This window comes from Myotis lucifugus, unplaced genomic scaffold (assembly GCF_000147115.1).
Source record: "Myotis lucifugus unplaced genomic scaffold, Myoluc2.0 scaffold_8, whole genome shotgun sequence".
NCBI lineage: Eukaryota > Metazoa > Chordata > Mammalia > Chiroptera > Vespertilionidae > Myotis > Myotis lucifugus.
In genome coordinates this window covers 3,508,602-3,534,800 of record NW_005871056.1, presented here as the reverse complement: position 1 = coordinate 3,534,800, position 26,199 = coordinate 3,508,602, and the positions used below count along the sequence as shown (strand labels likewise).

At 40.9% G+C, this 26,199-nt stretch overlaps 1 protein-coding gene and 1 pseudogene across 14 annotated transcripts in view; both read left to right on the top strand.

Moving 5' to 3' along the window:
• Positions 1-11,784: 11,784 nt before the first annotated feature.
• Positions 11,785-26,199, top strand: part of CAPN7 (calpain 7) — a 43,072-nt gene continuing 28,657 nt past the window's right edge. For 9 of the 14 annotated variants that reach the window (XM_023749505.1, XM_023749502.1, XM_023749504.1 and 6 more), the window contains exons 1-6: positions 11,786-12,130; positions 14,573-14,681; positions 19,211-19,368; positions 20,259-20,326; positions 22,197-22,397; positions 24,109-24,195. In XM_023749505.1, the coding sequence (XP_023605273.1) occupies positions 12,029-12,130; positions 14,573-14,681; positions 19,211-19,368; positions 20,259-20,326; positions 22,197-22,397; positions 24,109-24,195 (725 nt within the window). In that variant the 5' untranslated portion in view covers positions 11,786-12,028. Of the gene's footprint in view, positions 12,131-14,572; positions 14,682-19,210; positions 19,369-20,258; positions 20,327-22,196; positions 22,398-24,108; positions 24,196-26,199 lie in introns of all 14 variants that reach the window. The other 5 variants (XM_023749507.1, XM_023749512.1, XM_023749510.1 and 2 more) reach the window with 1 other exon arrangement.
• LOC102432369 lies at positions 16,700-18,795 on the top strand (annotated as a pseudogene).

The window sequence follows — 26,199 nt, the reverse complement described above, 5'->3', positions numbered from 1 at the left end:
AGGAGGCAGCTGATCGATCTCTCTCATCGATGTTTCTAACTCTCTATCCCTCTACCTTCTTCTCTGTAAAAAATCAATAAAATATATTTAAGGGGAAAAAAAGGTCCCAGGTTCGATTCCGGTCAAGGGCATGTACTTTGGTTGCGGGCACATCCCCAGTAGGGGGTGTGCAGGAGGTAGCTGATGGGTGTTTCTCTCTCACTGTTTCTAACTCTCTATCCCTCTCCCCTCCTCTCTGTAAAAAATCAATAAAATATATTTTTTTTAAAAAGAAAATCCACCTTGTATTAGTTTTTCCTCCTTTCATTCATGTCCCCTGAGAACATGTGCTAAAATAAACTACCTGTACACAAGCCCCTGCCTCATGCTCTGCTTCCTCAGGGAACTCAGGCTGATGTGCAGCCTGAGGCAATTCATTTATTCTCTGTGGGCCTTAGAGTTCTAGGCTGCGATATGAGATTATTGCAATCTGCAATATCCTCACAGAGATACTGTGAAAATTAAATGAAATCCTGTATAAAAAGCACTTTCGCAGTGCCTGATCCATAGCAGAATTTCAGAGTCTCATAGGTGCTGTGGAATCTTGTTGTTTAATTTGCCTTTCCCTAGTGAGATGCCATGTGGATGGTCTTTTCACATGCTTCTTTGTCATTCACATCTCTTCTTTGGTGAGGTGTCTGTTCAGATCTTTTGGCCGCTTTTTAACTGGGTAGTTCATTTTCCTATCTTTGAGTTTTAAGAGCTCTTTGTATATTTTGGATAACAGCCCTTTCACAGAAATGCCTCTTGCAAAAATTTATCCCGGTCTGTGGCTTATCTTCTCATTCTCTTTAGATGAACTGAGTTTTATCCCTAATGTTAGTAATAAACTATAAAAACAATAAATAAACTATAAAAATTTACAACTCCGTTTCTTCTTTCATCCAATACTTTTTTCAACAAATACTTTAGTACTCCTCTGTGGCAAGCCTTTACCAGGCACTGGGAAAATAATGACAAATAAGATTGCAGGCCTTTCTGTCAAAAAAACTGCCTGAATAGTGGGGGCAGACTGAGACCAAGAGGAAATTACAATGGAAGATAAGCAGTTTCATAACTAGAGATGGGGAGGAGAACCTGATCCATTCAGAGACGAGGGAGGGGAGGGGCGGTGTTCAAGGAAGGCTTCCTGAAGGAGGTAGCCTACATTAAAACAAGCTGGCCAGGTGCCATTGAGAAGAGGTGGTAATGAGCACTTCGGCAGCAGGGACAGCATGGGTAAAGTTCTAGAGGTACAGAATACATGGCTTCACAGGATTGGCCACAGCAGTAACACAATGTGCAAGGGGCAGTGGAGGTGTGGAGTTAGACAAACAGACTGGGGTCAGATCACAGGAGTGTACACCACACTAAGGGGTTGAGTCTCAGTTTTTCTACATACATGCGGATCCCTAGAAACATTCTTTTTCCTGAGAAGATCGCCTTGGAACAAAGCCAGCCGAACCAGATCAATGCTTCATAAAGGGAGAAAATGTGTTATTAGCATTTAGTTTGCTGGAATATTTTTCCACCAAGAATGTAAAGAGAGAGCGTGAGGTTTGAGGGGTATTAATATGGACTGTAGTGACACTTCCCACATATCTCTTGGTGATGCGTGTTGACAGCCTCATACATGGGCAGGCATGTGTGAAAGTTCCTGTATCTGTCTAATGCTTCTGAACAACCTTCTTCCTCCCCACGCCCCAAGTAGAGAAAGCCAGACCCTCGGTCACTGTGGCCTCCTAGATAGATATCCAGGCTTATCATTTCCAATCTTGTTGTCATAGTATGAGGGAAGCAGTGCTGCTAAGACAAAACCCAACCAGCATTTCCAAGAATGAACCACCCACCACGGTGATCCTGTGTGCCACTGGCCACCCAAGTGGTCACCGTGATGTCTCTCCTTTGAATCCACCATGTTTAATCCAGTACAGGACTTGCAGTAAACATTCAATAAATGTGTTATGTAGGCTGAGTTTAACACACTAACAAATGATGTCCAAGTCAGCAGGACTGTATTGTATACTTAAATGTTTGAGTGTTTATAGGTTAACAGAAAACCTCTGTCATTTTAACTTTTTCCACCTGCTTAGAAAGTATTTGCTCAAAGGAATACATTTTTGAAAATAACAATACTCTCCTAAATCTTTCCCTGTACTTTTTTCTTCTTTAGATAAATAGGCCAAGATAAAGAGAAAGTAGAAAAGGAGAAACTGAAAATTACAAAGAACTTGAGCTTTCCTGGGATTCCCCTGATGCCAATATATATACCTCTTTTTTTTTTTCGTAAAGTGACTCTTTAGCACAAAGCGAGCACAAAATCAATTCTCTACAAGGTGAGATATGTCATCCTTTCCTGGAATGAAGCCTCTGAAATGGTTTTTTAGAAACTAGTTTACTGGAAGATTTCGTCCACCATAAAAAGGAAAAAGAAAAACTAAATATGTTGGTCTTGAAATTTATGAGCCTTGCTCGCCTGTAAGAATTGAGAAGAAGAGAGAGGGAGAGAGAGATAGAAATATTAATGATGAGAGAGAATCATTGATCAGCTGCCTCCTACATGCCCCACACTGGGATCAAACCCAAAACCCAGGCATGTGCCCTGACCAGGAATAGATTTACATTCAACCACCGGGCAATGCCAGTGGGGCAATGTCCCTCCTTTTAACTTTTAACCACTAGAACGTGGGGGAAGCAACACTGTGGTATTTCCAAGGCTAAATCACAGGAGGCTGTGTGGCTTCTGCCTTGTGCTCTGGGCACTTGCCCTTAGAGCCCTAGGCCACCATGTAACAAGTCTACCCTGAGCCACCATGCTGTGGGGGAGTCAAACCACATGGACAAACCATGTGTAGGCACACTTGTAGGTGACCTTGGTCTTCGAGTCCCCCCAGCCCTGGCACCATACATGTGAGAAAACAAGCTTCAGCTGAGCCAACCCCCAGGGTTCAGGCCCCCAGCCTTTGAGTCTCATCTGTTGAGGCCCCAGAAATTGTGCGACATGGACAAGCTGGGCGTGCTGTGCCCTTCGGAATTCCTGACCCACAGAATCCATGAGCATAACAAAACGGTGGTCATTTTGTGCCACTGACTTTGGGGTGTTTTGTTATCTAGCACACTCAATAGAACAACAGCTTGCACACACTTAAGGGCACTATGTGCTAGCATGGCTCTATATGCTATAGCTTGATCTTCACTGTAATCTCATGAGGTAGGGGCCATTATTATCTACATTTTACAATGAAGACAATCCATCCAGTACTGTATGACCAAGGCGAAGCAGAGCAGTGGCAAATGGTGCGTTTGTGCATTCATCTGAGTAGTGGGAAATTTAAGTATTGTCCCCAGACCTCATTTCAACCTTTCTATCCTTTGCAAAATGAACTTTTTAGTGTTTTTATGTACACATGCCATTCATAAATATACCCTCAATTGTACAATGTCTCAGACAACTCCTGGGCACGGTTCCAGATACTCTTGGCCGCATCAGTCTCTTATTACAGCTGCTGCCATCAATTCTTTGTGGATTTGGACTCAAGGTGCCTTTCCTCAAGCCTGTGCTACATTCCTCTTACCTACTGCCCTGGCTTGTTGGCTCCATTCGGGAATCCTACTCAGGGGCGACCTGAAGTCTCAGAAGAATTAACTCCCTGTAGACCAATGGGAGGGAGAGCTGGTGAAGAAGTTCTTGCCTGTTTTTCTCCACTGAGACAGTCCTGAGACTGCGCAATTGTGACAGTTTCTTGAGGAAGGGTCCCGTGAGATTAAACAAAACCGCCAATTCAATTGCATCTTTGCAAAGGTTCCCCCTTCCTCCCCTGCCTCACAAAACCATCATCCCTCACTCATCCTGCTCCCGGGCTTGCACTCATAGCATGTGAGCCTGCCTTCAGGGGACCCAGGCTAAGACATTTAAAATTCAAACAGCATTCAGGTGCACTGAGCACTGTAGGAAAGTCCTTCATAAACACTCACAGCACTTTCCCCACACCCTCCTCCCTACCAGGGCTAACCAGTACCAATAGCTTGTATGCAGCCTTCTAGTCTCCTCCAAATGCACATGTGTATAATATATATATACACATATGTATGTTTATATATACATAAACTTATGTATTTTTAATTTACATGTATTAAATTATACTATTAGCATTATTCTGAGTTTTATTTTGTTTTATTTTTACTGAGCAATCTATTTTGGATATCTTCCCAGGGCATTTAAATGTGTCAAAGAATAACTCATACGTATAGGTAGTGATTCTGCATGCTATTTCGTTATTTCACATGCAAATCCTTTATTCATATGTTAGTGAGTCAGTTGGTAACAATGAGTAAAGAAAGAAAAGCAAAACACAATTTGTAAACACATTGTGCAGGGGGGAAGAAGGGGGGATGTTTTAGCTGGCAGCTCGCAGCGGAGCCAGCGTGGGCATTCTGTACTTGAATAGGCTGACCAGCACAGAAGCAGCACAGTCTCAGTAGTTTATGGATTTTCCATAAAACCCTGAGAGTTTCATGCTGCAGCCTCAGGACAGGCCGCCTCTGTGGAATGTCTGCCAGGATGTGCAATAGCGCCTCCACTTCAGCCAGGTCTGTGACATTTCCCACAGCAGATGGAATTGTCCAGTGTTAGGGACTCAATGCTGCTTGGCCACCGTGCCCTCACCCTGCAGGATGGGAGCTCAGACCCGAGTACAGGGAGAGCAGGCCCAAGAGAGGGGTGAGCTTGGGGAGACTCTGGGCAGCACACACCCAGCTCAGGAAGCCCCGTGCTGTTGACTTGGTTCCCTTCCCACACACGGCTTCATAATCAGAAGCAGCAAAACAAAGTTTTGAAATCCAGGTTTGCAAGGGGCTCACGAAAGTACCGCTGCTCTGGTGGTACTTCCAAAGTCACATCCTCCCTGGTAGATGGGAGGGAGACCTTCAGGCTTCTCCCCTCCTCAGCTTCCTTCGAATTTCAGACTCTCAGCCTCCACCTGAGTATGGGGCCCCCAAGCCATGCTCTTCCTGCACATTTGTGAAATGTAAGGAAGTTGTGTACACACACACACACACACACACACACACACACACACACACACACCACTGGCATCATCCATTCTGAGGAGTGATGTGGAAAGAGCAGGAAAGAAAATAAGCCTGGCCCCGTCAGGACCACCCCTTGCACAGCCCCAGGAAGCACATTCCCTGTCATACTTCTGGAACACGAACATGTCCAAGAATCACCTGGAGGTCTTGTTAAATGCTGATTGTGACTCGGTAGGTCTGGGTGGGGCCAGCACGTTTGCATTTCTAACAAGCTCTCTGGTGCTGCTGGTCCAGGAACCACACCTTGAGGAGTAAGGTCATAACGCACCACGCAGATGTCAAACAACAAAGTTCTTTTCACCTGTTTTTGAACTTCACATACCATGCATCATGCAGTACATACTCCTTTCAGTTAACTTGTTTATGAGATTTATCTGGGATACTGCATGTAGCAGCAGTACCTTGTTTCATTGCTGTATAGTATTCTATATTATGAATATATTATAATTTATTGATCTATTTGCTACTGAGGAATAGTTGGCAATTTCTATGTGGTTTTATTATCAATGCAGAGACCACACTTTGAGAACCACTGCTCTAGAGAACAAAGGAGGCCTGGGAAGTTCAAGGTCTGTTCCCAGCCAAGACTCCTGACCAGGACTCCATGGCCTTCACATTCCAGTGCTCAGGGAGAGAGCACATCGTGCTAAAGATGCCAGGACAGGGTGAGTGAGTCCCTTCTCTGCAGCCCCATCTCTGCTGTGTGGGCCCATGTTCTCGAAGCTTCCTTCCTTCCTTCCTTCCTTCCTTCCTTCCTCCTTCCTTCTTTCCTTCTTCTTCCCTCCTTCCTTCCCTCCTTCCTTCCTTCTCCTTTCCTTCCTTCCTTCCTTCCTTCCTTCCTTCCTTCCTTCCTTCCTTCCATCTTAGTCGTTTCTTCTGTGACCCCTCAGGATACTTTGCTTTGGGCCCTGCAGTGTGTCTGAACACTGCTTTTCCAGGTTAGGCTCCGCCATCTCACACGCCTTGTAAGGACACAAAGCTTTCATGAGTTACCTGCGTGCAGGTGGGTGATCCTGAGGTGCACCCACACCCCCTCCAGACTCCGTCCCTGAGCCTCAGTCCCTGGCTTCTTACAGAAACCGCCAACTTCCAGTGACCTCCTTTGCTTCCCTGTAATGGGAAAATGGAATAATTTCCCATGAATTATCTCATGGGAAGAGCAAAAATAACTGTTGGTCCTTCGTTTCTTGGCTATATTGTCTCACTCTGATAAGAGACCAATTTTTCATGTCATTGACAGATTGGGGACATTGGCATTAGAACCTGAGGACAGAAGATTCTAGTGAAAGAGGACACAAGATAAGCTTTATTTTTGAACAGGTATAATAACTTTGGCCCATTTGAAACATTAGGTTCAATTATATAAAATTGTTGTTTTTAAAGGTGACAACAGTCATTTCATATGGTTCAACATAATTATATACATCCTAATTGTTTATAGTAAATATTATATGTATTTGATTACATATCTTAATTTCATATATCCTAATTTTATATATACTAGTATATACTTAATAGTTACTAATTACATATGTATACCTTACTTATATATCCTATATAATAAAGAGCTAATATGCAAATGATTGTCTCACCTCACACCCTCATGACCTCACACCGGGGCAGGGGACCTGAGGCTGAGCCCCCCACCCAGCAGGGCTTGGTGGAGGAGCTGAGGCTGTGCCCCCTTCTCTGCAAGGCTTGACGGGGGTGGGGCTGGCCAGGTCTGGGACTTGCATGATTTTGAGGTGCACGTGAGTGGGCAGGGACTTGTCTCTGGGTCCCACAGCGCACCCCAGACTCTGACAGTAGGGAGATTTTCATATACATTTTACTAATTTTCTTTCATCTCTGACACTTCTATTATAGAGAAAGGGCAAATAGCAATATTAAAATATTTCCTCTAGCTGGAACCGGTTTGGCTCAGTGGATAGAGCATCGGCCTGCGGACTGAGGGGTCCCGGGTTCGATTCCGGTCAAGGGCATGTACCTGGGTTGCGGGTGCATCCCTGGTGGGGGATGTGCAGGAGGCAGCTGATCGATGTTTCTTTCTCATCAATGTTTCTAACTCTCTATCTCTCTCCCTTCCTCTCTGTAAAAAAAATCAATAAAATATATTAAAAAAAATATTTCCTCTAATTCCCTTTTAATGTGCATGAATTTCATGCACTGGAGCACCAGTCTAATTATAAATGTATTTTAACTATATAGACATATATATTCTATTATATATTATAATTCCATGTATTTATATTGTATATATTCTAGTTATATATGTTAATTACATATCCTAATTATGTATCTTCCAATTTTTAGCATTTTATTATATACATGTGTTTGTGACTAGATAAAGATACTATACATAATAGGATATGTGTAAAATTACAACATAGTATTAGAAGTTACGCACACATTCATGGTCAACTGAATTCAAAGTCATACCTATAAATAAAAATCAGGATATTTTAAAATAGTTTTCTATTTTTCAATTATCGTTGACATACAATATTATATTCATTGCAGGTGTACAACACAGTGATTAGACATTTATGTAATTTACAAAGTGATCACCCTGATAAGTCCAGTACCCACCTGACACCATGTATGGTTACTGCAATATTATTGCTATATTCCCTATGCAGTATTTTACATCCCCATGACAAGAAAATGAGATGTTAATGTTCACCTTTTGTGTGTGCAGCGGCAGATATAGGTGAATTTCTGAGCGCACACCACCACCTTGTGTCTTTTGGGGAAACTACATGTGAGTAGCATAGCATGTTGCCTTAGAACAGTGGTTCTCAACCTTCCTAATGCTGCAACCCTTTAATACAGTTCCTCATGCTGTGGTGATCCCCAATTTCATTGTTACAAATTGAACATAATTAAAGCATAGTGATTAATCACAAAAACAATATGTAATTATATGTGTTTTCCGATGGTCGTAGGCAACCCCTGTGAAAGGGTAGTTCGACCCCCAAAGGGGTCTCGGCCCACAGGTTGAGAACCGCTGCCTTAGAAGAAAGGGACTTGAGGCCCTCCTTTATCTATTTAATAAACATTTATTTCACACCTGCTGTAAACTTTGCCCTAGAAGGTTCAGAGTACAGGGCTTTCCAGTCTGAAGCCTCCCTGGAACTCCTCAAGGCAGATAAGCTCCTTCCCCCAGGCAAAGAGTGTCAGGGAGAAGGAGGCTGAGCAGGGGGAGCTGGAGAGTCCATGTCCCACATAATCAAGCAGTCACTGCTCAGCTTTAGACAGTTGCTCCCAGAAAGGCATATGGGCCTAGTGGTTTTCCTCTAAGAGAAGCCGGAAGTTCAAATGTTGTGCAAATCTCTGATTTTTCAGTAACAAGTAATTCTAATTATTTCTAAATATCATGAGCCAACTTTGAGCATCGACAGGCTCTGCTCTGCTCAGAATGCCCTTCCAGAAAAAACTCCCTGCCAGGCTGAGAAGAGTGTGGTTAGCTGAGAGTCACGCTGGCTTCAGCTTCCATCGGAAGGCGTGCCCTTTTTGGAACAGCCCCCAACCAATAACAGCAAAACAGCCATACAAGGGCCTGGACATCTGTACCAAGGAGGGCACCTCTAAAGAACAGCGTTGGCTCTGGAGGTCCCCAAAAGACTAACAGAGACTCTGTCAGGTCCGCATGGCAGGCTCACAGTTCCCCTTCCCAATCCTTTTTCTCTCCACTTCCTTTCACATAGGTTTCCAATATTTTAGCCTCTGATTCCCCGAGAACCAACATGTAACGTATGACTAGAATACCACTAGGTGGTTGCTTGAAAAGCATATGTTCAGTCTGAAATGCCCTGCTGGAATGTCTTAGAATAATGCTGACAAAAGAAATAGAATGTTAGCCAAATGTGTAATTCTAAATTTTCTAGTAAGCACATAAAAAGGGAAGCAAAACAGGTGAAACTTATTTTAAAATATAGTTTACTTAATACAATAAATTTGAAAGTGTCATTTCAACATGTAATCAACATAAAAATAATTACATATTTTATATTTTCTTCTGTTCTAAGTGTTTGGGATCTGGTATAAATTTTATACTTAATGGTACATCTTCATTTGGACTAGCCACATTTCGAGTGCTTCCAACGAGGAGAGGGAGGTCTCCTACATATATAGAAATTAAGGAGTGTTGTAAACAAAGGGAAAGGATGGGAATTGCATTTGCATTTACAGCATGAATTAATTCAATTGTCTCCTTTTGAAGTACTGACAAGATAGCTGCACCACAAGGCCCTTCTCTTTTTTGGCTTTTTTTTATTGAGATATAACACCCTCCTTTTCATCACGATCATGTACCAAACTTTAGTTTGTGTCCTCAAATTCCTGAAGATATGGGCCCTTGACACATGGTTGTCCTCTCCATTTCTACCTCTGTCACCAGGCAGGACTATAGATGACATTTTTATCTAAGCGGATAACCCATCCCCAATCTGTCAATGACATAAACAGTGGTCTCTTATCAGAGTAAGTGAGCCAATGTAACCAAGAAAGCAAGGACCAACAATTATTTTTGCTCTTCCCATGTGGGAAGTCACAGCTGGTGTTGGTGGGAGGGAAATGATTCCATTTTCCCATTACATGGGAAGGAAAGGAGGTCGGTGATTTTTGTAAGAAGTCAGGGACGGAGGCATTAGGGATGGCATCTGGAGGGGGTGTGGGTGCACCTCAGGATCAGCTTTGTGTCTTTACAAGACGTGTGAGATGGCAGAGCCTAACCTGAAAAAGCAGTGTTCAGACACACTGCAGGGTCAAAAGCAAAGTATCCTGAAGGGTCATAGAAGACATAATAAGGAAGGAAAGCAGGAAGGAAGGAAGGGAGGGAGGGAGGGAGTAAATATATCAATAAACTGTAGTATATTCATGATATACTACAAGTGTTTGTGTCTTCAATGTGTAGCTCTGTGCCTGGTACAAAGTAGACATTCAGTGTTCATTGAATAAATAAATAAGGAATAAAGATTACATGCATAGGGAGTATATAAGCTCAAGGAGAGATCACAATTACCTGGAATATTAGGAAAGGCTTCCTTCAAGATGGACTAGGAATTCTACAAGCCTTGATCAGAGAGGGAGCGTTAGACATAGAAGTCCAGTGTTGAGTGAATAAAACTGCATTCAGCTGCTCAAGTGACTGCAAACACTTTGACAATGTGGCCGGAACACATGTTCTAACTAAAAGACCTCTACTCTGTGCTGGGGAATTTATATTTCATTCTTCAGAACCAAGATGGGGAACGACGGCACATTGGATATCCTTAGTGGGGAGTTCACTCATTCAACATTTTAAAATACTTACTGAGCAACTGCCCGCTACCAAGGCTTGTGCTTAATACTGGAGTAAAACTGTTAAGGTCAGAAATCATCCCTGCTTTAGTTGTGAAACTGTAGGATGAGAACCATCTTTGTACCGGGACAGGCAAATTCTTTTCACCTGTGTTCTTTACAACAGGCTGATGGAATGGTTATCATTACTAACCTCTCTAAATAGGAAGAGAGAGTGAAGAAATTAAGAAATTAGTTTCATTTAAACACAGCCCAACTGACTAAAAATCCATTGAGGTGTAATAAAGAATGAATTAAAAGCCCACATTTAAAATGTAGGGTGGTGGGTTTTGACAAATGTATACATTTGGCACCACCACCACCAAGACATTCCCATCACCCCGAACGTTCCCTTTCCAAACATTGATCTAATTTCAACGTTATTTGATTCACATTTTCGTTTCAACGGGCTCGTGTCCCAGTGCTCTGGAGGCCTGCCCTTTTAGAGCAGCAGGAAAATTGTGTGTTCCCTCTATAAACGGTTCTCAACCTTGGTTGCACATTAGAATCACCTGGGAATCTTTCTAAATCTGATTCTGGGCTCATCCTCGGGAATTCTTTGTTAATAATGTTGTGATCCCACCACATAACAAAGAAACAGAATTTCAGAGGATGAGGCCCAGAAATCAAGGATTTTAAAAAGATTCCCAGGTGATTCTAATGTGCAGCCAAGGTTGAGAACCACTGATCTATATTGTGGTGACTATCCCTAGTTGATTTTTATTGCTGAATTCAGACTTTTAGGGAGAGGAGACATTCACCAAATAATCACCTAATTATTTTATCACAACAGCATTAAAATAAGGATACCTACAAGTGAAATACATTGTTTGTTGATAATTCAATCAGTACTTATACACTAGAGGTGCTGTGTACTGGGTCATGATTCAGTTCGTGGAAAATAAACGTTATTAATGGGTACCTTAAAAGAATCCTATATATTCTATGAATGTCTTTAAGTCCCTTATTTTTAAATTTTCAGTCCAGATGATGTTCGGAAGTGCTTTTTGTTGGCTCTTTGAGCCTTCCCTTGAGCGGGTAGGAAAAAAAAAGAAGTTTGTACGGCGCATGCGCCCCTGCCCCGGCGAGCCCCCAGCAACAGCGTCAGCGGCCTGGCCACCTCCACGTAGACGGCGAAAGCGTACTGGGCCCCGACTCGGTACTGCCCGCCAATCCCGGGAGCCGTGGCGGTCACGTGCGCGCCTGCACGCCGGAATGGCCCCGCCCACCTCCTTGAACTCCCGCGAGGAGTCTGGCCGGCGCGGCCCCAGCCCCAGAGAAACTCCCGAGGGCCAGGCTGCGCTTGCTCAGTGCGGCCTGTGGGCGGGGCGGGAGATGCGGAGGCCGCGGAGTGGGGCCGCCCCACGGGCTGGGTGGCGGAGCTACGCCGTAGGGGCGCGGCGTCGCGGCGGCCCGAGCCGGGAGGACCCATTCTCTTTACGCGGCTGCCGTAAGGAAGCTTGGTTCGTCCTCCCTCGGTGCTCCGAAGTCCTGGCCCCGGCTCCCCGGTGCGCCACGTTCGGCGAAGCGCCTCTGCGTCAGGGCCTCGCTCCCCCGCCAGGTGCGGGGCCTCGGCGCCATGGACTCGTCGGCGCTGGAGCGGGACGCCGTGCAGTTCGCGCGGCTGGCGGTGCAGCGCGACCACGAAGGGCGCTATTCGGAGGCGGTGTTTTACTACAAGGTGAGCTGGGGACCGCGGAGTCCGTCGGAGGGGCCGAGGGGCCGAGGGGCGGGTCCCGGTACCGAGGCGGCCGGGCCCGCTAGCCTCTGCTCTTTACCCTCTTCTCTTCCTGCGCTTTCCTTCTCGGGCACCAGGCACCCCCGCGCCCACCGGGGCTTCTGCCACGAGGGGCAGGTTGGCTCACAGCTTTGGAGCGACCACCTCTCCGCTTGCAGCCCGGACTGGCGGTGCCCACCTGGGGCTGCTGTGGCCACAGTAGTAGGTGTGAGCGGTTAGGGGCCGGCTGATTCTATCACTTGGTTCTCATAAGTAATGGTTCGGTTAATATCCTTGTCATTCATTCTTGACACATGTCTTCTCTGTTTCTTTTGTATAAATTACTCGGGGCAGAATTATTAAGTCGGTGTGAGCTTCCACAGCCCACCCTCTGCTCTCCAGTCTTGAGGATTTGCAGACACACCCCTCCAGCCCTAGCTGAGCCCTCTTCTTCCTTGTAGCTGTATCTTTATCATATTGTCACCTTTTTTTTTTTTTTTTTTAGAAATGTTGTCAGAAAAGTAGTAATTTTTTTCCATGAACGGATATGCTATATCAGTAATGTGTGGTTTGCTTTTCTCGGATTAATATTTTATTGTCTTCATTTTATAATCCGTATTTGGAGACTTGTTTTGTTCATAATCATTTCGTTCGGACTTTTTTTTGGGACAATTTCATGAAGGTGGTATTTCTTTAAAAGTAGAAATTCTGTGTCTTTTAGTTTTGTGAAATAACTGGTAAATATTCATAGATTAAAATAGTGCCATATAAAATAGTTTTTTCTAAAGTGAAAGAATATACTATGCAGTGCCTCTTGTTTTGTTATAGGATTTATATGCATGTCATTAGGAAGAATTTTTTATATTTGAGAAAGTCAGTGTGGTTGTGCTAGGAACTATATACATAAACTTTATGAGATATTTAGTGCTTACTTTCTTAATACTGTTCTATATGGGATTCCTTAGTGTTAATCACTTTCAAATAGAAATGAAATGAGTACAATAAAATTGATACCAGCAATTTTTAAAATTTGCTTTATTAAGCAAAATAATTTGAAAATCGGTATTTACATGCAAGATAATTAAAGGGGTAAAATATATATTACATTAATTTATTGAAGTCAAGTGTAGCTATAATGTATTTAGATAATGATGGTACATGTGAAGTTAATTTTTTCTCCCCTGAAATAAGTGAGTTACAGAATCTGAGGAAATCATAGCTTTTGTACCCTCACAGCTTTTAGACTGAATTTCCATTTGGATCAAAATCAATAACTTTTGTTTGTTACTGATTTTGTTAGGTTTAATGAAACAACTCCTGCTCCAATAGCTGGATTCAAAAAGTGATGTTCAGTGGATGGCTTTTTTGGATCCAGACAATTAGCCATGCGGCTTCACGAAGTGTACATGTTTAGGTTACTGCAGAGAAAGTGTTGCAATTTGGAGAAATCTCTCTGGTCCTTCTCAGTGGTAGCATTGGTAACCATCCTGACGTGGTGATGGGGAGAATGGCAGCTCTTCCTCATTAGCCACAGCATAATTGGCTGTGGAAGTTAGGGAATGAATAGCTGAAAGGTGAATCCAGAGTTTCTTAATTAAAATAAGTTGATTTCATGCAGCTGAAACCTGCTTTAAACTGTGACACTATTTGGCAGTATGTATTTTCTGTGGAGAAAGATTTTCTTCCCACTATGAGTTATTTAAGCTTTATAATTTTTTGTAATCTTTTCTTGACACTTAGTTTTATCTTATTTTATTGGTTATTAGTGGCCTGGTGCACAAAATTCGTGCATGGGGAGGTGGGTTGTCCCTCAGCCCGGCCTGCACCCTCTCCAATCTGGGACTCCTCAGGGGATGTCCCACTGCCAGTTTAGGCCCGATCCCACACCGGCAGTTGGACATCCCTCTCGAAATCCGGGACCGCTGGCTCCTGACCGCTCACCTGCCTGCCTGCCTGACACCCCTAACCGCCTCTGTCTCGGCCCCGCCACCATGGCTTTGTCCGGAAGGTCTCCTGGTCTAATTAGCATATTACCCCTTTATTAGTATAGATTGTTATCTGTTTTAATACTTTTAAGGCACAGTTCACCATTTTAAGGTATATAATTTTAAGTCTGACCTGTTGCATAAAGAAAACATATAAATCACAGCTATTCTAAGAAAATGTTTATAATCAATCCCTCCTATTTGAGTTGATAAGTTGTCAACAGTATGAGAAAATTAAGAGCATTAAGAACTGAAGAAAGGGTATTGGAGTATTATATAATTCATTTGCTTTATAAGTAAAGTTATTAGTATCTTAAGGACATTCTAGTTTTGTCATTCATAGAAACCAAAAGTTAAAAAGTAATAAAGAAAATTCAAATTGTAATTTATATATTAGATTCCTTTGAATTCTTATTTTTAGGAAGCTGCACAAGCCTTAATTTATGCTGAGATGGCAGGATCGAGCCTAGAACACATTCAAGAAAAAATAAATGAATATCTGGAAAGAGTTCAGGCTTTACATTCAGCAGGTTAGTAAAAGACTACTAAACTTATCACTGTATTTTTTTTTCTTCTCTTCCATCACATCTTACTTTTCTCTCTATGTTTCTCTTTCATTTTTATCTTTGGATCTTGATCCTAAGTCTCTTGTTGTTAATTCCTCTTTTGGTAATCACATTTTTAAAAGTCATAATATGTAAATGAATTATAGATCTGTGAAGGACAACCTTAGAGATAATACAGTTCAATCTCCTAATTTCCCAGAGGTTTAGAAATGGTGAGTTATTTACATTCTGACTGTATCAGTAGCAAAATCAGGATTAGGACCCTGTTAAAGTCTGCTTTTTAAATATCTGTCACATGCCCTCTCCTGGTATTAAATTTAAATGACTCCTCTTAAGTGTTTAAAAATATTTTTTTAATGATTTCAGAGAGGGAGGGATAGAAACATCAATGATAAGAGAGAATTATTGATTGGCTGCCTCCTGCGCTTCCCCCTACTGGGGATCAAGCCCACAACCAGATAGGGCTCCTCTTCAGTGTTTAAAGACTTCAGTAGTGGGTTCAGTCTCTTCTGTATCAGTATCCTCAACCTCAAGACCTTAGCTAAATTCTTTTAAACCATATCTTAGAAAAGCGACATGTAGGCAGAAACCTGGAACAGCCTGTATTTATGTTCATAAACAACATGGAAAATTCTTTAAAGCAAGTACACACAGGCTTAATGATCACACTTTTGTTAGAGGTCAGGTTTTCTGTCAAAATTTGCTGTTCATAGGGTAGAAAAGAAATAATCACCTGTTGACATTTTGTTTTAGAAATGCATTCATCTTACTAAGGACTCTTTAACCCTTTTTCCTGTGGCCCTATGATAAAGTCACAAGCAGCTTAGAGCAGCAATTTATTTTCAATCTTTTTTATCTCATAGCACACATAAACTGTTATTAAAATTCAGTGGCACACCAAAAAACATTATTTTTGCCAATCTGACAAAAAAAAAGTATAATTTTATTTCATTCACACCGGATAGCTATTGTGTTGACTGTCATTATTTTTTAATTTGACAACCTAATGAAAACGAGGTATCTAAATAGTCAGGTATTGCATGTTTTAAAAATTCTTGCAGCACACCAGTTGAACAGGTTAATATCACTAGTTTAGAGAAATCTTTACTTATTCAGCCATTCCTGATAAACTTCATGCTACATTCCACTACTCATTCTGAATAGATAGGAGCAGAAGTTATAAGCACATAGTTAAGATAAAGTAGATTTGATGATTGGATTCCTTGCTATGACAGTCCCTTTAAAGACAAGGTGGTTTAGCCTGGTCGGTGTGGCTCACTGGTAGAACATCAGCCCACACATTGAAGGGTCTTGGGTTCAATTCCTGATCAAGGGCATGTACCTCAGTTGCAGGTTCGATACCCGGCTCTGGTTGTAGTGATTGTGAGAGGCAACCAATCAATGTCTCTCTCTCTCACCCCCTTCCTACTTTCCATTGTTCCTTCCACTCTCTTTAAAAAAAAATCAGTAGAAAGCCCGGCCAGTATGACGCAATGGTTGAGCATCAATCTAGGAACCAAGAGATCATGGTTCTGTTCTGGGTCAGGGCACATGTCCTGGTTGCAGTCTCCATCCCCAGTAGGGGGCCTGTAGGAGGCAGCCATCAATGATTCTCATCATCGATGTTTCTATCTCTCTCCCTCTCCTTTGCTCTCTGAACTCAATAAAAATATAAATATTTTTTTAAGTCAATGGAAGAACTATCTTTAGGTGAGGATTATCAACATCAAAAAAAAGTCAGGGTGGTTTAGTTTAAGACAAGTCCCAGAAATTGTATAAATTAAGGTCCCAAAAATTGTATTAAAATGTAGACTGCTTGTGCATCAGGGCCCTACTTGATAAAAAGTTACATTGATTCATGTATTCAAAATACCTGTAAATTCCAAGAAACTTTTATTTTCCCAACCAAGTAAATGAAGTTCTTAAATTTATAAATGTGATACTGAGGCACAGAATGAGATAGCCCTTATCTCTTGAAAGAATAAAGCTTTCCAGTGAAACAGAAGTAAAGTTCAAAAGGATTTTTAAAGTATAACATACCTTAATTGTTTTTCTAGCTTTTGGGCCCATTTTATTCAACAAATGAAATGAAATCTGTAGAGCATTAAATGGTTTCCTTAATTATTATTTTAAACAGAAGAGTCATTTATCAAATAAAAATCTTGTTCAGAAACCCAATTTTTAAAACATAAAATCTGCTGGCAGTGAAGAGATCTTTGAGAGATGAGTTGTCTTTTGGGTGGGGAGAGGTAACACAGTTTGAAATTCACCAGTGTAGAATAAAAACTCAAGACTTGGAATTAAAAGATCTCAGTTGAGGCAGTTTGAACCCAAGTCTTGCTCTCTCACCTTCCTCCCTGAACAACATGAGCTTTAGCGCCCACTCCGTCTTCTCCACCAACTACCAGACCCTGGGCTCTGTGCAGTCACCCAGTCAGCCATCAGTGTGGCCAGTGTCTATGCAGGCACTGGGGGTTTGGGCTTGCACATCTCCATGTCCCCTACTCGACCAGCAATGTGTGGCTGCTGGTGGTCTGGGGGCCTAGTAGGTATAGGGGGTGTCCATAGCAAGGAGACTATGCAATTCCTAAATGACTGCCTGGAGAGGGTAAGGAGTCGAGATTGATCATGAGAGACTGGAGAAGAAAGGACCCGAAGGCTCAGATCTTTGCAAGTTCTGTGGACAATGCCCACATTGTTCTGCAGATTGATAATGCCAGTCTTGCTGCTGATGACTTCAGAGTCAAGTTTGAGATGGAGTTGGCCATGCATCAATCTATGGAGAGTAACATCGATGGGCTTTGAAAGATCACTGATGACACCAATATCACTCGGCTGCAGACAGGGATCGAGGCTCTCAAGGAGGAGCTGCTCTTCATGAAGAACCACGAGGAGGAAGTAAATGGTCTATAAAACCAGACTGCTAACTTTGGGTTGACTGTGGAGTTGGATGCCTCCAAATCTCAAGACCTCAGCAAGATCATGGCAGGCGGGCATCTGGGCCCAGTATGATGAGCTGGCTTGGAAAAACCAAGAGGAGCTGGACAAGTACTGGTCCCAGCAGATTGAGGAGAGTACCACAGTGGTTACCTTGCAGACCACTGAGGCAGGAATGACTGAGATGACATTCTCAGAGATGAGACGTATGGTCCAGGTCTTGGACATCAACCTGGACTCGAGAAATCTGAGGGCCAGTTTGGAGACCATCTTGAGGGAGGTAGAGACGCATTATGCCATGCGGATGGAACAGCTTGACAGGATACTGCTGCACCTGGAGTCAGAGCTGGCTCAGGCCCAGGGCAGAGCAGCAGCGCCCGGTACAAGAGTACAAGGCCCTACTAAACATCAAGGTCAAGCTAGAGGCTGAGATTGCCACCTGCTGGGAGAAGGGGAGGACTTCCATCTTGGTGATGCCCTAGACAACAGCAACACCATGCAATCCAACCAAAAGACCACCACCCCAGGATTATGGTGGCAAAGTGGTGTCAGGACTGTGACACCAAAGTCAGATGTTAAGGCAGCAGAAGTGGGCACCCCTTGGGAGGCAGGAGACCAACAAAAAGTTCAGAGATCATTGATCATTAATAAATAAACAGACAAAAGATCTAAGTTGAGTCCTTACCCTTCATTTGTAGCTATGAAACGTTAGGTTACATCACTCATTCTCAGCTGGGAGGGATTTTGCCCCTCATGAGACATTTGGCAATGTCTGGAGAGAAATTTAGTTTTTACGCTAGGGGAGGTGGGGAGTATACTTCTGTCATCTAGTTCAGTAGGGGCCAGAGACCTTGTGAAAAATCCTACAATGCATAGGACAGTCCACAGCAAAGAATTACCCATCGAGAATGTCAGTAGTGCCAAGGCTGAGAAACCCTGAACTAGGTATTTTAACATTTTTGAGGTTTGGTATCTTCATTTTATAAATGGGATTAGTTCATTATTCAGAGAGGTGTTACTGAGGGTTAAAGTTGTAAAAAAAAGATCACCAACCCTAGCCAGTTTGGCTCAGTGGATAGAGCATCAGCCCGTGGACTGAAGGGTCCTGGGTTCGATTCCAGTCAAGGGCACATACCTCAGTTGCAGGCTTGATCCCCTGCCCTGGTCAGGCCCGTGTGGGAGGCAACCAGTCGATGTGTGTCGTATTGATGTTTTTCTCTGTCTCTCCCTCCCACTCTCTCTAAAATTCACTGGAAAAATTATCCTCAGGTAAGGATAAGAAAAAAATCACCATATACCTTTAAGAGACAAAAGGTAAAGCTTTTTAAGAAAGATAACAGCTTTATTGAGATATAATTCACATACCACAAAATTCACTTTCTTATTATCTACAATTCAGTGGGTTTTAGCACAACTCTACCTTGCTAAACTTTTTTTTTAAATGAAGGATTATAGAGGTTTGGTAAAGAATGTCTTAAATGTATTAAAATGGTATGTTGTTTCCCAGATAGATATATAGGTAATACTTCTTCTGTGTGGCTTTTTTCCTATCCTAGTTCAGTCAAAGAGTGCTGATCCTTTGAAATCAAAACATCAGTTGGACTTGGAGCGTGCCCATTTCCTTGTTACACAAGCTTTTGACGAAGATGAAAAGGGGAATGTTGAAGATGCTATAGAATTGTATACTGAAGCCGTAGATCTCTGTCTAAAAACTGTATGTATAGCTACAAGTTAAATTTGGTGGAATTATGCTAAGAAATTTCTCCCTTTACTAGTTAATTTTATTTAACAATTTCTTAAAGAAAATGTGTCATGAATGTAACTAAATTACTCATTAAAAGATGGAGAGTAAAAAATGAATAGTGGATTTTAATATCTCGTTTAAAGTTTTTAACAGCATTAAGATTGAATCATTAAGCAATTCTTTTCTAAATTACAGGTAGCTTTTTAACCTCTTTACATATAACTAAATTAACTTATTACAGGAAGAATTCACCATCACAAATTTAGAATAAACTCCCCTCCCCCCTTTTTTTCAATTTCATACACTAAAAACAAAGGTAGTGGTTTGGTAGTGCTTTATTCATTTGCAATGTAAAATCTATATGATGAGTTGCTTTTACTTCTCTCTGAGGAGCCCTAGGTGGGATGTGAGCTTTAAAGGGCATCTAGTGCATAAGAGCAGTGTATTTGACAGGAAGATGAGGTGAAGTGGTAGAGAGTGGTCTCAGTATTATTCAGAGCACTGGCTTTTTGTCTAGGGTGTTTTGCTCAGGAGAACCATCTAACCTGATCACTATGGGTACCAGAGACTGGAGGTAAGTGCTGGTCTTCTGAGGTTCCTGCCTTCCATGGCACCAGGTCACACAGTTGTGTTCCAGTTACCACCTGTCCACTTTAAGTGGCCTTAAAGCTTACTTCGATGACAAGTTTTCAACACTATTTTAAACAATACCTTTAAGAATGAAAATAAAATGTCTTGGTTTATTCTCTCATAATTTCAAGAAGTGTAATGTGCATGGTTAATTTTTTTGCTTAGAAATATGAATCAAGAAAATTTAAAAATAATTATGCTTCAGAATGTGTATCTCTCTTTCTCTTAAGTCCTATGAAACTGCTGATAAAACTCTGCAAAATAAACTGAAACAGTTGGCTCGACAGGCACTAGATAGGTGAGTTTTGGTCACTTAAGTTCTTTTCCATGGGTGGCAGTGTATTGTGTCACTTAAATGTGACAGATTTATCAAAATGTGTTAGAGCTTATAATAACAAATCTCCATCTTTTACCTGAGATGTAGAGGAAGTCTATTTTTTTTCTCTGAGTGCATTTACTTCTCTAGTTTCCTGCTTTAAATTTAAAAAATAACATTAATCAGGAAATGTTTTCTGTAGCTTTTTCTATATATGAAACAAAAATGACCATGGTATTTGAAATGGAAGACTTCCCTTCTGTTGTGTAATATCAGACTTCCAAAGAAGAGAACTTCCAGAGAGCCTTCTAGAGCTAATAATAAAAATGAAGAAATTGAGAATGAGCCAGTTTACAGCCATACACATACCCTAAATTATATAATGTAGTAATTCCTTTAACTCTGCTCAAATGTCAACTTTTCAATAAGGCCTGCCCTAGCCCATATAAAACTGAATCTCCTTCAATACTTTTATCCTGCGTACTCTATTCTAATATTCTTTTCCATAACTCTTAACGCTTTCTAAGACATGAAATTTACCAGGTTGTCATGTTAATGTCTGTGTCCCTACCAACAGTCATCACTTTAATGCAAGCTCTTGAGCACAGAGAATTTTGTCTGTTTTGTTAATGCTCCGAGCGTATAGCAGAGGGTTAGACTTAACAGTATGTGCTCAGTAGGCATTTGTTGAAAGAATAAATGGATTTGCACAATAGAATTCTACCCTTGAAGAGTACTATAGACAAAGGAAAAGGGTGGAAATTGCTTTTATAGTTATATTTCATAAAATTGCCTCCTTTTGAGGCTCTGACTAGCTAGCTGTACCACTCCAGTCTTTCTTTTTTTTATCAAAGTATAATAGTCATCCCTCCATTTTATTACCATCATCTAGCCTTTAGTTTGTTTTTTTCAAATTCTTGAAAATATGGACACTTAACACATAGTTATTTTCTCCATTTTGACTTCTTTCATATTGAAGCATCGCTGACTTTTATTACCTATGCAGCTAACCCATCCAGTATTCTCTAAGTGTATCCCTAAGTGCACTGGAGTGGGTCAGTCATGGGCTCCTTTGAGGATCTGTTCAAAATTATGGATCCATTCTTTAAGAAAAATGTACATAAATTTTTTGGCATGAATTTCAGAATTTTTACAAGACTCCTGAAACTATATATGGACCTCAGATTAAGAACTTCTGTTTTTTAGCTTGTTAGTTCTTTGACAAAGTCAAAATTTCCTGGACTATCATGTGAGGCCTATAATCCAATCTCTGCCAGTGGTTTTATCTCCCACTGCTTCTCATTTGCACTGTTTACAGAGGTTGCATCCATTCTTTTGAAATTACCTTAACTCACTGCTGTTTCATACATTTGCATATGCTATTCTCTCTACTCCAAATACTTCCTCACTCCCCTGGTGGACTTCTCTGCAGCCCAAACATCAATTCAGAAAAAAACATTCCCTGATTCACCCTCTCTTCCCACTGCATTAAGTTAATACCTTCTGTCATGCATTTACTCAAAAGTACTATTTCATGTTAGCATCTGTCACTTTTGATGTAGTTGTCTTTCTTTCCCCACAAAACTATGAACACCTTAAAAGTAGGGATTGTGTTTTATACATTCTTATATCCCCATTGCATAGTATCTGATATAAATGCTCACTTAATAGAATGTTGTTTGCAAAAATACCTTTGGGAGTAGCTTAAGTAGTGAACAGTAGACTAGTTTGTAAGAATTTTATATACTAGGTTTACATTAGGAATGCTTGACTGGTTCTTGAAGTAAATTTTATTTTCTGGAAAGCTTAAATGTGAAAAAAGCTAAACAGTGTTTCTGTACCTCTATTATAGAGCAGAAGCATTGAGTGAGCCTTTAACAAAGCCATTATGCAAAGTCAAGTCAACCAATATTAAACCAAAGCCACCTCCAGCAAGAGCACATTTTCCACTAGGAACTAATCCCTTTCTTGAAAGACCTCAGCAATTTATAAGTCCACAGGCATGCGATGCACAAGGACAGAGATACACGGCAGAAGAAATAGAAGTTCTCAGGTAAATTAGTTTCTCATTCATTGTAATGAACAATTTTATTCTCATTAGGTTTGGGTCATATTCACATCTTATAGTGTATAATGCTATTAATTATATATTGTCATGCGGTCACAACTTTAAATACTTAAAATTTTTCTAATATATTTTAGTATTAGCATTTCTACTAGGTATGTTTTCCTGAAAATCCTAGCATTCTTTAAAATTGAGAACTAGAATTTAGGGAGCAAAATAGATCTGTGGCAGACCAATCAATCATCTGTGCAACTTTGTAACCAGATCCCTAATGGGAAAAATAAATTGTTACCTTGAAATAGCAGTCTAGGCCAGGAGTTAGCAAAGGGAAGCCTTGAGCTATGAATAGTTTTTGGATTTTTTTAAGGGTTCTAAAAAAAAAAAACAACAAAAAACACAGAACAACATATGACAGACCTCATTGCAAAGCCAAACTATATTCTATTTGGCCCTTTAAAGAAAATGTTTACCAACCCCTGGTCTAGGAAGCCATATCAGTGTGTGGAAGAGCCTCAAGGGTGTTAAAAATGCAAACAACGGTGATGTGGAACTCCTTGGTTGCATTCTGAGCCATCCCAGATGGGATAAATCTCTGAGCCAGTGTGGCTGTTCTTCAGTTGGGCTCTGGAAGAGATCTAACCTACTTAGAGTAGTGCGAATCATGTAGTTGCTCATTTTTAATTTCCTAAAATTGAGCCTAAAGGGCTCCTCACGTAGCAGCCACCTGAGGGTATTTTTCTTTCTTTTCTTGCCATGGATTTTAATTCTCCTACAAGTCTGGCTCTCTTTGCCTGGCAAATTGCATGTGAAACGAAACAACGCAGAGCAGTTTGAATAAGGGTGGTTTTGGAATTGAGAGACGGTAGATTAGTAACAGTCCGACACTCGGGCTACTTGGCATCCAAAAGTTCTCTTCTGTACACATTTGACATTCCATACTACAACAAAACAACTCTATATTTCTAACAAATGCAGCTATCCTTCATACAAGTGAAAAGTTCTCATCCTCTCAGAAAAAGGATATACACAGTAATAGTATCCATCGCTTACTGTATTAACTGTTCTTCAAATTCAGTCACAGTCTCCCTGAATATTGGGGACTAAGTGGTGAAGTTACCCTGCAATTACTTCTAAATAAAATGAGGGAAAGAAACAGAAGAAGGAAATAGTAAATATACTAGTATACAAATAAATATACACAAAACAAGAAAATATGCAAAGCTACTACCAAACACATTTCTTTAACTTTTCAAGAGGCCATAGATGTTATCTATGACACTTAACCACTCCATATTCTCATACCCAGAAAATATGAAGAATATAGTTTCATAGTTATAAATGTCATGTTTTTTAAATCTCAAAATAACCAAGCAATTGTTTTCTCCCTTTGGACTTAGGATAGAATTCACCTTGTCCCTGGTGTCACAGACACACAGACACTTTCAATACTTCTGGTTGGGCCTGTCTTGAGACTATTGTTTTGTTGTAACTCTACTGAATTGAATTAAATCAGTTATATTCTGGTATTCAAAAATTTTGTGAAAAATTTGTACAAATAAAGATACTGGTTTTGTCCAACGTGAGATTGTTGGTTTAATTTTATTACAGTACCATACCTTGTCATTTAAATTTTAAGGAGTTTAAGTAAATATGCTAATTTGAACATTTACTTTAGATTTTATTTTCTTGTATTTTTTAGGACAACATCAAAAATAAATGGTGTAGAATATGTTCCTTTCATGGCTATTGACCTGAGAGAACGTTTTGCCTTTCCAATGCCTTTCTGGTAAGTAAGCACTATAGCAATTTTTACTTCCAATATTTTACTTTTTCAGTACTTTTTCCATATTCTGAAGTCTAAATTTATAGTTTTGAATTTAAATTTGTGGTTTAAAAATTTGATTGGAAGAAAAGTGTGGTTATGGGAAGGAGATAGGGGCAGCACAGCAATACCTCTGTTACTCTTTTGTCTCCTTTTGCGTAACATTATACTCAGTGCCAAGCACAGTTCCTGGCACAAAGTACGTACTCAGGAAATATTTGTTGAATTGGTGTTTGATCACAACAAAAATGCAAGTCTAAAAGAACTGAATGGAAAAGTGGAATAGAATGACAATATTGTTTACTAAGAAGATATAATTCAAAAAGGAGTTAATTATGGAAGTGTTAGCACAGCCTTCTAGGATAGTGGAAGCTTATGTCAAGAGCCTTAAAAATATTGTTTGGTTCAATACTAGCTTCTGGTCATCCTAAGGAAATAATCTCATTAAAGATGTTTATGTATATAAGAGCATTCATCAAAGCATCTCATAGCAAAAAGTTATTGAAAAAAATATTTAACAATATGGGAATGATTAAATAATGGTACATTCATTTTATATTAAGTACTAGAGGCCTGTTGCACAAAGAGATTCGTGCAATAGGCCTTCCTTCCCCTGGCTGCTGGCACCAGTTTTCCGCCGGCACCCAGGACCCAGGCCTTCGCTCCGACCACAGCAGAGAAGCCAAGCCTCGAGGATTCTCCGCTCCGACTGCAGCGGAGAAGCCAAGCCTCTTCAGTCTTCGTCTTCAGTGGTCTTCAGTATTCGCTCGGGTGGAGCCTTCAGTCTTCGCTCTGAGCCTACATATGCAAATTAACCGCCATCTTTGTTGGGTTGGTTTGCATGCTCATCCTGATTGGCTGGTGGGTGTAGCAGAGTGACACCAATTTGCATGTTTCTCTTTTATTAGTATAGATTATGGTTCCCATAAAAAAAATAAGTCCTTGAAAAATGTAGGAAAAATGCTTGCAATCTAGTAAAAAGAAAACTAGAAAACTATACATAACATTCCATTTTTTTAATTTTCATATATTTATACATATATAGAAAATGATGTAAAGATTATACATCAGAATGTTTAGTTTTTATTTATAGGTAGCAAAATTGGGTGAGTTAACTTTTTAAAATATTTTTATTTTTAAAAAAATTTCTGCAATGCATATATCAGAAAACAGAATTGAATGCTTATTATATACAGAAAATATAAAAGGTCTTAAAAAGAATAAAAGAACTGCTTTCTCATTTTTGGTGTTTTGCTGTTCTTGGATGGGCAGAAGTTAGATATCTCAAAGCCAATAAGTTATCAATCTAATTTCTTCACTCAGGCAGCCGATGCTAATACTTGATTGGAATCTAAGAAAATCTTATATCTGAGAGGCTTTATAGCATTGATGTTGAGGGCACAGACTCCAGAGCCAAGTTCAGTTTCATGCCCTATGTGATGCTGCACAATTTTTTAAGCTGCCTTAGATTTTAAAACAATATTCGAATCCACCTCATACCATTACAGTAATTATTAAATGAGTTAATGAAATATAAACCACTTAATAATGGTGCTTGAATTTAAATTTGTAGTTTAAAAATTTGATTGGAAGAGAAGTGTGGCTATGGGAAGGAGGTAGGGCAGCACAGCAATACCTCTGTTACTCCTTTTTCTCCTTTTGTATAGCATTATACACAGTGTCAAGCACACAGTTCCTGGCACAAAGTAAGTACTCAGGAATCCTATCTAATAAAAGTGTAATATGCAAATTAACCGTCACTCTGCAACAAAGATGGCGGTGCCCATAGGGGCTGGGCAGGACCCTGGCGGCATCACCCCAGCAATGTGAGCCCAGCAGGCAAGAGGGGCGCAGGCAGCACCCAGCAGGGCCTGCTGGGCAGTAGCAGCGGTGACCGGGAGCAGGCAATCGGGGTGCAGACAGTACCCAGCAGGTCCTGCTGGTGGTGCGACCTGCGCACAGGCAGCT